At 33.6% G+C, this 12,266-nt stretch overlaps 2 protein-coding genes across 2 annotated transcripts in view; one reads left to right on the top strand and one right to left on the bottom strand.

Moving 5' to 3' along the window:
* Positions 1-2,927, top strand: part of HELRODRAFT_108880 (hypothetical protein) — a gene marked incomplete at its 5' end in the record, with an annotated part of 6,012 nt that extends 3,085 nt beyond the window's left edge. Inside the window, 8 exons of the mRNA XM_009011847.1 lie at positions 177-275; positions 844-939; positions 1,068-1,211; positions 1,318-1,371; positions 1,523-1,605; positions 1,777-2,007; positions 2,129-2,594; positions 2,636-2,927. Coding sequence (XP_009010095.1) covers positions 177-275; positions 844-939; positions 1,068-1,211; positions 1,318-1,371; positions 1,523-1,605; positions 1,777-1,990 — 690 coding nt within the window. The 3' untranslated portion in view covers positions 1,991-2,007; positions 2,129-2,594; positions 2,636-2,927. The remainder of the gene's footprint in view (positions 1-176; positions 276-843; positions 940-1,067; positions 1,212-1,317; positions 1,372-1,522; positions 1,606-1,776; positions 2,008-2,128; positions 2,595-2,635) is intronic.
* A 4,464-nt stretch (positions 2,928-7,391) lies between these two features.
* HELRODRAFT_71763 (hypothetical protein) lies at positions 7,392-8,647 on the bottom strand (the record flags this gene model as incomplete). Its single annotated transcript, XM_009011846.1, has 4 exons — positions 7,392-7,627; positions 7,817-7,916; positions 8,095-8,243; positions 8,449-8,647. 4 exons carry the CDS (start codon positions 8,645-8,647, stop codon positions 7,392-7,394), a joined length of 684 nt encoding a protein of 227 aa, XP_009010094.1.
* Between the last annotated feature and the right edge of the window lie 3,619 nt (positions 8,648-12,266).

Below are 12,266 nucleotides of genomic sequence, written 5' to 3'. Positions count from 1 at the left end.
TCGATCGATCGATCGATCGATCGATCGATCCATCGATCGATTTTGGTTAAATAGCGTACCTTTCTAAAATTTAATGTTTAGCGTACCTTTTTTATATTGAGTCATTTTTCTTATATTAAATTTGAGTTTGTATGTATATATGTTTGTATGAGTTTGTATGCGTCTTAAAATGTAAGGTTTTGATAGAAAGTGGACAGCCATCAAGTGCAGATGTGGTTGTGGTCAGTCTGGCCAACTCGTACAGCAGCTATCTTACCACTTTCGAAGAATATCAGGTTTGTTTGCTATCGTTTATTTCTTATGCATAACCTATTATATAAATTTATTACAAACACTTATACTTAAAATTTTTTATGCATCAATCACAATCATAAGCGCTTTTAATTTTTTCCATTTGTTTTGACACCTAAAAATGAAATGCAATTAAGATGAGTGAAACAGTGAATGACGCTAGTTACATTGAATTGTCTATTTGTTATATATTTTCGGCATTGTTCCATCTACATTAGCAATGCTGTTTGAATGAGATTAAGCTATATATTTTTTACTTCTTTAGTAAAAAGCTTCAAAATAATTTGTTTTTTCATTCAGCTCTTACTAATGTGATGTCACTAACTACAAATTGTTTAGCCCCTATCTAGTTGCACATTCAACTGATATTACAAGCGTTTTACGAAACGAATCAAACGAATGATAATATTACGATGACGCACAGTTTATTCATTGAGCTAAACTTTTATTTACTTATTTAAACGTTTAACAATCAAGTGATTGTTTATTGGTTGGTTTATTACTAATTAAAAACTACAAATTATTTACAAATCAATCATTAATTTTGTCAAGGTACAAAGATACGAAGGGGCGAGCAACATATTCGGCCCTCACGCGTTATCTGCCTACATACAAAAGTTCGAAAAAATCGCCAGAGCTTTAGTCACAGTAAAGACAAATTTGTCCTAATTTGAAAAAATTAAATCATTGATAAAATGTCACGACACTATTGAGAAACATGTATTAGACTGATTGCACCTATACATTCGCAAGGTTGAAATAATTCTCTCCACTAGAACCAATCACTGCCCGGCGGTCCAACACCTCCAGATTTGAGGAGCAAGCAACCGGACGCGCTTGGTCATTTGAAGCTGGACATTCAACCAAAAGGAATGTTCTACGGACAAGTTCTCGAAGATGTCCACAAGAATTATTCTCAAGTTTGTTTCATGGCTACAGTCGCTTTGGCAAAATCATTTCACCACAAAAATCATTCTACCACAAAATCATTCCACCAACAAAATCACCATCACCCACACACATCAGGGCAGTACGGTCAATGTGACTTTCTTGTCTGGAAACCCGAGGAACAACTTAATGGTCGGCCATTGTCATCACCATCATTTTTATTGCTATTTCTATTACTTTTATTATTATAATTATTATTATCATTATTAGCAATAGTAGTAGTACTAGTAGAAACAGTAGTATTAGTATTATTACTAATTTTTCTATTTAAAAATCATTCAAGACCGACATGACATTTCTAGAAGTGCAGAAAAGTGAGAACAGCTCATGGTCGACAAAATATTTGGATTCCTCGTGGGAGACTAAGTATAAACTTGGAGTTTCATTTTCAAAGTTGAATCACACTGTCATCCAAGAGATAACTTATTTATTAATTAAAATATATATTTATATAACAAATTAATAATATGGTATATATTGATAAAATTATTTATTTAATAAATAAATAAATAAATGAGGAATGGTTTTACGCGTCAGAATGTTTTGGAAGAGCGCATGTCACGATCGTCTACCAGGACTCACCGGAAATTGTACATTGAAATCCCAACTAAGCAACGTTACAATATCCTGGGAGATTCCACTTGACGAGGCTGAGGGGGTGTACAGGATTGTTCATCATGGTTATGCCAATACTGGGACACTTGCCATTAAATATATTGGATATTCTAGCAGTTTCAATGTTTCGTTGTAGGGTTGTTTAGTCGTAAATATTTTTTTACTCACTCACTCACTCACTCACTCACTCACTCACTCACTCACTCACTCACTCACTCACTCACTCACTCACTCACTCACTCACTCACTCACTCACTCACTCACTCACTCACTCACTCACTCACTCACTCACTCACTCACTCACTCACTCACTCACTCACTCACTCACTCACTCACTCACTCACTCACTCACTCACTCACTCACTCACTCACTCACTCGCTCGCTCACTCACTCACTCACTCACTCACTCACTTATTTTTACCGCATTTTTTCGATCAATTGTTCCATTGTATGAAAATGCTTTCACTAATGGTTGCACCCATACAAAAAAACGCCTTTCCATTAATTTTTATAAATTAATTCATAAATCATTAATTTATTTTTTTTACTAGCTTTTTCATTCGTTCATTCATTCATTCGTTCAATCATTCATTTATTCATTCATTAGTTCATTCATTCATTCATTCTTTCACTCATTCATCAAACTGACAAAAATTAAAAAAATTAATATTTCTATCTAAATTTATTTTTACCTGGTTTAAAACACATAAAAATGTTCGTTCAAGACTTCAAGTGCAAATAATCATAAAATGTATTAACAATATTTCATCATTATTTTCTTTACAAATTGTAATAAAATCGAAATTAATTACATCTTGTCTGAAAGTTAATTTTAAGCTTACTATGCAATTCGTCAATTCATACCATATCATAATTCACATTCAATCATAATTTACTTTAATTCACGTGAGTTAACGTAACTTTAGGGTGAATTATGATTTGATGATGATTTGATGAATTATAAATTAAGCCATGCAATTATATAATTACATTCAAGTTTATGGCGGGTACTAAAACTTTTCAGTTCAGATTATTTTATAATAGTAGCCATTAGAAATAATGAAATCTTAAATCATGTGTTTCATATTTATACAATAAGCAAAAAAATTATATAAAAACATTGTACATCTATCAAGTTTTAGGTGCATTTGTCTTAAATAAACTGGTATCGTCCGCAAGAGGGGCGTACAAAAAAAGGGAATAGTCCACTTTAAGTTGGAGAGATGAATTTTACTTAAAAAGCTATTTTAAACTACTTTAAAACGTCATCAATAATGTCATCTGTTGCCATTTAAAGTTAATACGTGTAACTATGTATATTTAAACATTCTTTTAAAACATTGATATGTGCATTCGTGTGTCTTTGTTATTTCTTTCTACAAGTTAGAAGACCAATTTAAAAGAAGAAAAATAATAATTGATGGAGATACGCAACGTACAGCATGGCGATGGTTAGGGCAGCAATTTTCCATTCACCGTGTATACCTTCAAGATGAATTATGACCGGATGTGAATTATGATATGCTGATGTGAATTGAATTGATGTGTTGTGAATTGATGTGTTGTGGGAATTGATTTAGTGTGAATTAATACAATGCGAACTAATGTTTTTGTGAGTTAACATAACTTTAGGGAGAATTGTGATTTGATTGAATTATAAATGAATGAATGAATGAATAAATGAATGAATGAATGAAAGAATGAATGAAGGAGTGAAGGAATGAATGAATCAAGAGAAAGCACTATTAGCAAAAAGAATATACAGGTGTATGTTGAAAATTAATGAAGAACTGAGGGGGAAATTTGTTTCTGCAATAATGTTGAAGGTGTTTTTAAAAAATTTGATAAATGGCTATTCATGAAAAAAACTACTACTACTACCACTGCTACTACTACTAATACTACTACTACAACTGCTACTACTATGAATACTAATTCTACTACTGGTACTATTGCTACTACTACTACTACTACTGATACTACCACTACTACTACTTCTACCACCACTACCACCACCACCACTACTACTACTTTTACCACCACTACTACTACCACTGCTACTACTACTACTACAACTGCTACTACTATGAATATTAATTTTACTACTGGTACTATTGCTACTACCACTACTACTACTACTACTAATAATAATACCATTACTACTACTACTACTACTACTGCTACTACTACTGCTACTACTACTACCAAAAAAATAGCCCCACTGACCAGGCTGTGCGCTATAGTAGCTGATGACGTTGGATACAGCGGCCTCTGGCAGCGTCGCCGACACAAACTGATACTTCTGCGTAAGTATCGACTGCCTGAAGGCTTGTAACTGACCACCATTGGTGATGATGGAGATGGTGGTGGTGATGTTGAAGATAATGATGAAGAAGAAGATGATAATGATGATGATGATAATGATGACGATGATAATAATAATAATGACGACGATGATGTTGATGATGATAATGATGATGATGCTGTTGATGATGGTGATGTTAAAGATGATGATGGGAATAATGATGTTGATGATAAAGATGATGATAATGATGATGATGATGGTGATGTTAACGATGATGATAAGAATGATGCAAACAATAAAAACGACGACAATCGAAACGACGAAGGATGATAATGGTAAAAATTACGAAATATAAAACTAGAGAAGATAGACAGGTGGTATCGACATAGAAAATCAATGAGTGTACCTGGGAGAATAAACATCTTAAATATGCTATAGCAATGATGATGGGTTCGTTTTAAGATTAGTTCTTGTGGTTTTATAGGTCTGCAATGAAGATGGATTGAAGAATGAACGAATGAATAAAAGAAAGAAAATGATATAAATGGATGAATAAATGAATGAATGAACAGACGAATAAATGAATAAACAAACAAATGAATGAACGATCGAATGAATGAAAAAACGAAAAAGTGAATAAATGGATAAATGAATGTATGAACGAACGAATGAATGAAAAAACGAAAAAGTGAATGAATAGATGAATGAATGAATGAACGAAAGAAAGAACCAATGAATGAATAAACGAAAGAAAGAATGAATGAAAGAAAATGACGTGTCACAATATTGACTAAATCGATGTATAGCACGAAAATAAACAGAGTGTATATTTAATATAGCCCAGATTTAAATTGTATCTACATTTCTGGATATTGATGGGAAACAATTTTTCACTAGTACAAAATCTATAACGATAATTATAACAAAATTAATTACGGAAATCATAAAACAGAACGTACAAAAACACCAAAAGTGTAACTCAAACAAATGATAACATAGAAAGACTTAAATAATTAAATAAATTAATTAATATGGCTAGATATTTAGTTACAAAAAACAAAATCAAATGCTACAAAATGTCAACAACAACCAACCACTCCTGCCAACAACCACAACACCAAACAACAACAACACTGTGTAGAGCAGAGTAGCAAACCTGAGCTTGTGCTATGTAGATGGGAGTAGAAAGGACAATCCTTCGAACTTTGTTGGAGCAGAATGGGAACGTGAGAGGTGCATAGAATGAAAAGTACCTTGGATCCGCTGGCAAGATGGAGGAGAGCGTCAGGTTCGGAAATTCCACTTCGGATCCTGTTTTTTTTTGTTTGTCGTTTGGAGTTGAAAAAATGTTCTCTAGTAAATAATTAGAAAACTACTTTAAATACAAATACTCTGGCTCCTACTACTGCTACCACCACCGCCAACCACGAAACTGCCGTAACTACTACTACTACAACTATTACTAAAATTACTATTTACACTGTTATGTTGTTGATTGAAGCTGTGACAAGAGAGCATTTACGCTTTGATCTGTTACAATGGCACTTGTAACTGGGATGGAAGAACTAATTATTTTTGTACCGCAACGTCGCATGACAACCAATTCTAACCTGGATTTCTGATGGCATTGACTTTCTCGTATAAGTTCTTTATGAACTGGGAGCTGGACTTGTCATTTACCTGCAAGTTACGAATGTGTTAATGAGGTTAGTGAGAGCTTGCAATCTAATTTTATAGAACCGCAAAAAACTAGTTACAGCGGGACGATAAAAATTAATTTCAAATTTAATGATTTTAAAGATGAAAGTCACCTTGCCGAGAACTGACAACATGACCAGACCGTCTTCATACGGCCTGGCTTGTTCGAAACTCGAATACTTCTGCGAATTCCAGAAAAGTAGTTGTACCTGGAAAAAAAATATAATTTAAGGTTGTCATGCTTAAAGATTCAACTTACCATCTCGCAATGATTTTAACCTGCAGTAAACGCCTTGTTGAATGTTCAATGAGTGGCAAACGATTAACAAACTAACTGAAAACATTATAAACTACACTAAACAAACTAAATTAACTCCGCATTTATAACAAATTACAAAAATTTCAAGTGAAATAAAGATTTTAAATCAGAAAGTACATTTCATTAGATAAAAAAACTACTGATTTGTCTAGCAACTGACGCACTTCTAAAGCGGCATATTCGTTGTTGATGCTGTACTGCGACCCGTCATTGTGATCGATACCCCAGAGGAGGAATATCTCCAGGAGCGTGTAAGTAAAGTCCATACTACCACCACTCAGTTTTATCGGGTTGGTTTCGGGAGTTTTCGGTCGAATGGTTACTGAATTTTTTAAAATTCGAGATTTAAAAATGTAATGATTTTTACGGTGAAACATATTTTTCAAATTAATTTTTGTCCTTTTCACAGCGCGTTAATACATCTCTCACATTCTGACGAATTGGATAAAAAACTCTGCTTTCAGGTAGTAAAATCATATTTATTTTTTAAAATATAATTTTAGTTAAAAAAATCATCGTAATCATTTTTATAAAATAAAGTTTTACTAAATTAAATCATAATAAATGTTGTGAAACGAAGTTTTAGTAACTAAAATCATCGTAAATTTTGAGAAACAAAGCGTACGAGCGGTCCCGGTGTTCTTCAGCAAAAAGTTCATGAGTACCGTGTTGGAGTTTGAAACGTTGACTGGTTTATACAGAGGGTTCTTCGTCCACGTCTTGATGTTCATCGTGATCAGCTTTCTGGCACACGTGCCAGGATCAACGAAATCGTATTGACCTTTTGTTTCAAAGAAATTTTTATGAACGTCTTCTCTTTTGTAGTGCATTGTTTTTTTTTTACAAAATTTTAATATTATGATTATTATTATGATTGATTTAATATTACAATTATTGTAATTATCAGAAGTAACAATAACAGTTTTATAATTGTAAATTGAAAGAACTGACTAGGTGTGAGAGCCGGTGTAGTGTAGATGGTTTTAAAGGGTCCGCTGTAGTAAATAACCCTGTCGTTGACTGGCTGGACCGGTCTGTTGGAGTACTCCACAAACTCGTGGGGGTTTTCAGGGCTGTGGAAGTGTCTGAATCTTGAAAGCTTTCATGGCGGATGACGAAGTCATCGAAATTAGGTGGATTAACAAATAAATTAAGATTTTTCATCAAAGTAAGTGAAAAAAAAGATGAGCGACTTAGTGAAACTATCCATCAGATTAAAAAATAAACACCTGGACTGAAGAGAGATAGATAGGATTTTTGAAGAGTGTCCAGACGACAATTTCATTGCATCCAGGTGTGGTAAGACTGCCATAATACCTGTAGTAGTCTCGCTCCGGTGGAAAGAGATTGATCAACTTGAAAGGAGCCACGCTGGTCCAATTGTTGAGGTACTCTATGGAATGGAAAGATTCAGTCAATATGTCCAAGTCCTGGTTTATGCGTGGATCATCTTCATGAGCAACCTGATCGCATTTGGTATATTTCAATTTGGATGAAACTTTCAAGAAAAATTAATGTATTGAGATGATGAGACTAATAAGATGAAAATTAATTTTTGGTAGTTTTTTTTTAAGTTATGAAAAGAAAAGTTGCCTATTTGTTTATTATTGTAATCTACGAACGAGTACAATACAATTACGTACATCAATGAGGACTCCAAGAACGGCCAGACCATCAGCGTAATTGTAACTCTCCGCCACACTGGAATATTTGCCGGAGTTCCAATGTACGAAGTGAAGCTTCACGATCGTTCACGTTTTGAATATCATTTTTATTCAAACTCACCGATTAATAACACACTTTTTTTCTCTTCACACACACATGCACGCACGCGCACACACGCACGCACACACATGCACGCACAAACAAAAACGCACACACATGCACGCACGCACGCACAAACACACACACACACACCTCAGCTGAGTAGGCCTTATTGTGATCGAGATGTTCAGATCCGTAGGAATCATTGGAGCCCCAGTGAAAATGAAACTGTGCGAACGTGTACTGGCTGTCCAGACCTCCGTCTCTTATTGTTAGGACGTCATTTGGCAGACTCACCGTAACTTTATGAATTATTTGAAGACTTTTGACATTTGTACGTGGATGAATTTGAATTAAAAAGCAATTTACTCATCATCCTCAAAATTATCATCACCATCACCATTTTCATCATCATCACCATCAAAATCATCATCACTATCATCGTCATCATCGTCATCATCGTCATCGTCATCATCCTTATCACCACATCACTACTTTCTAACTGACCGGTGTGTCCATTATTAGTGACTACAATCTTGGACGGGATGACGTCATATTTGTTGAAGACGAAAGGGGTGAGACTGGTGTTGAGGGTGCTGGTCGTGATTTCGATTGGTGACTGCCTGCTTCCGTTACAGTTAGGACTTTGTTCGTACCAATGAGATGGTCCTTTTGTTTGTATGTGTGTTTGTATGCATGTTTGCATATTTGTTTGTTTGTTTGCATGTGTGTTTGTATGCTTGTTTGTATATATGTTTGTTTGTTTGTTTGTTGGTTTGTATGCTTGTTTGTATATATTTTTGTTTGTATTATTATTAGATTATTTATATATAAAGCGCCCTTTATTATTCTCAAAGGCGCTAACAATGGTAATTAAAAAGTATGTATGTATGTATGTATGTATGTATGTATGTATGTATGTATGTATGTATGTATGTATGTATGTATGTATGTATGTATGTTAAAACCAAAACATGACACTGAACCGTCAAACATCAAGTAACAAATGGATTAACACTTTGATTTGTCGTTACGATATGTATGTATGTATGTATGTATGTATGTATGTATGTATGTATGTATGTATGTATGTTTGTTTGTTTGTTTTTATGTTTGTTTGTATGCATGTTTGTATGTTCGTTTATACGTGCGGTTTTATTTTACTACGTTACGTCTTTTTATTTACGTATATATATATATATATATATATATATATATATATATATATATATATGTGTAGAGTTTATATAGCGCTCGTTCAAGTTCTCACAAACGCTTTATCCCACAAGTGCGCTTTGATTCTTTTTCTAAAAATCACTTCATTAATCTCATTTGTTTTCAGCTCTGTTGGCAAATCATTCCACATCCTTGGGCCATACACTGCAAAACTTCTTGACGCCATTGATGAGTTTACGTATGTGGTTGAACAATGCACATATTTGTTCCTCTGAGATTATATAGTTGCGTGTGTGTGTGTCTGTGTGTGTGTGTGTGTGTGTGTGTCTTGCCTGTGTGTGTCTTGTCTGTGTGTGTTTGTGTATGCGGACGTGCGTCTGTCTGGTTATGATTAATTACCAAACATTTGTTCGTCGCTAAATCAAATCAAAAAAATTTTATTTAACGTGAATCGACCGCCGAAAATGCAGTAAAAAAATAACCGCTCTCTGTAGCTGCTTGGATAGGCGCAGTTATTTTTTTAAAATACAGTTGTCAACATCTATTTTAAAAATTCACCATTAAATACATCATGTATGTGAATAGTATGTGTATCTCCAGTAAACAAGATCGCAAATACAATACCGTTTAATGCGGATACAATACTATACAATAAATTGAAATGCATTATAACACATTAAAAGACCATACAATACAGTACAATACAATAAAATTCAATGCAATGCAATACAATACAATACAATGCAATACAATACAATACAATACAATACAATGCAATACAATGCAATACAATACAATACAATACAATGCAATACAATGCAATACAATACAATGCAATACAATGCAATACAACGCAATACAATACAATACAATGCAATACAATGCAATACAATACAATGCAATACAATACAATGCAATACTATGCAATACAATACAATACAATACAATACAATACAATGCAATACTATGCAATACAATGCAATACAATACAATACAATACAATACAATACAATGCAATACAATACAATGCAATACAATGCAATACAATACAATACAATACAATGCAATACAATGCAATACAATGCAATACAATACAATACAATACAATACAATGCAATACAATACAATACAATGCAATACAATGCAATACAATGCAATACAATACAATACAATACAATACAATACAATGCAATACAATACAATACAATACAATACAATGCAATACAATACAATACAATGCAATACAATGCAATACAATGCAATACAACACAATACAATACAATGCAATACAATACAATGCAAATACAACACAACGCAACACATACCGTGGTCAGAAGTCCTTTCATAATTCCAATTATCTGAAATTAATAAATGAATAAATTAATTAATAAATGAATAAATTAATTAATTAATTAATAATGATGAATACTGAATGCTCATGTTCCAATGAATGAAAATTTCGTCAATTAAACCTTTTCAAGGATCTGTAGGCTCTAGGCCTCCTATCCTACTTTGGAGGTTGAAAACTCATTCACGTTAATTCACCAGCCACACTCACACACACGCACGCACGCACACACACACGCACACACACACACACACTCTACAACGCAAACACACCACAAAATTAAATATATACATGTACGATTATAAGGATTAATCCGTACTATTACGTACGACGTACACACACACACATACACACACACGCACAAACACACTAATACACACACACACATATACACACACAAACACATACAATACACAGCACGACGAATGGGCTATGACGTCTATTCTTAATTCTTTTCTCACTGAGAGTGAATGCTGCGATATTTTTACGTCACGATATGAAAAAAAATCTCTAGTTATGTGGGGACACTATTCTTTATTGTTGTCATTATAAATAGTTCTTATAATTTGAACTATTACTACTACTGCTGCTGCTGGTTACTTCTACTACTACTACTACTACTACTACTTTTTATACTACTCTTTTAACATAACAAATTACTTTTACTAGCACTACTCTCTCGTTTCTACAACTACTGCTATTACCAGCCACCAACGCTACTGCTGTCGCTGCAGTTGTCTTCACTGCTACTACTAAAATACTTTCAATGGTTCCGCCATTATTACTACTACTACACTTACTAAAACTGCGAATAATATTACTTTCACATTCATCTCTACCACTGAGATGTTTTATACAATTTGATGGTAGTGCTATACATTACGTCGGCGAGTGTTTTAATAATAATAATTAGGCAGCTTAAATGAAATCTCGCGTTCCGCTACTTTCTCAGAAGACTTTTTCCTCTAATTCGTTTGCACTTGTTCTCCTATCTGCTTGTTTTGTCACAATATTCAGCGTGTGGGCGTTTCAATTAATCATTATCTATTTCCATCAAGCCTACAATTACATCGGTCCTACAAATTTTTAAATCATTTATGGCCATAATTCTATCTTGTTAACTTTAATTTTTGTTAAACTCTTATTTCCTGGTTAGCCAGTTAGCTTAGACAGTTTAAGTGCCATTTTTGCGCCGTTTCTATTGCGCACTAACCTGGTTCGAAAATGCCAAGTGTTTTGTATGTACGATGGGGTGCGTGCGTTGGCTTGTGCGTGTGCTGAAGTCTGGCTGCTACTGATCAGGTGAGGAAGGATATGTCACCTAACCAACTCTACCTTTGTAGAGATCTATGCGAAAAAATTGTAAAAATGTCCAAAAATAAAATTTGTAATTGAAGCATTCAATTGTCAACACTACCTCCATTAATCAATATACTCTTTTTGGCTCATTTCTTAACCTTTCTTTCTTAATTTCACATCACAAATTTTGTTATAAAACTTTTGCCTTTTGTTTGTACACAAAAAAACAATTTTAGTCAAATAGAACGCATTTTTTTCAGTTTTGTCAAATGAAATATTTAATTATATATTCAATTCGACATGCCCACTTGCAATTTAATTATTGCAAATTGACAATCAGTGATAAACGAAGGATGCCAGGCGAGACCAAATAAGGAAGGATAGGTTGATATAGAAAACCGCCGGAACATATATTTAAAACGCATGGAACATTGTAGTATTTTAAAAAGCAAATTACTGATTAATATGTTTCTTTAATATTTGGAATATGTACCGTCTGTTT

This window comes from Helobdella robusta, assembly GCF_000326865.2.
Source record: "Helobdella robusta unplaced genomic scaffold HELROscaffold_10, whole genome shotgun sequence".
Classification (NCBI taxonomy): domain Eukaryota; kingdom Metazoa; phylum Annelida; class Clitellata; order Rhynchobdellida; family Glossiphoniidae; genus Helobdella; species Helobdella robusta.
This window is presented reverse-complemented; position numbering and strand designations above follow the sequence as displayed.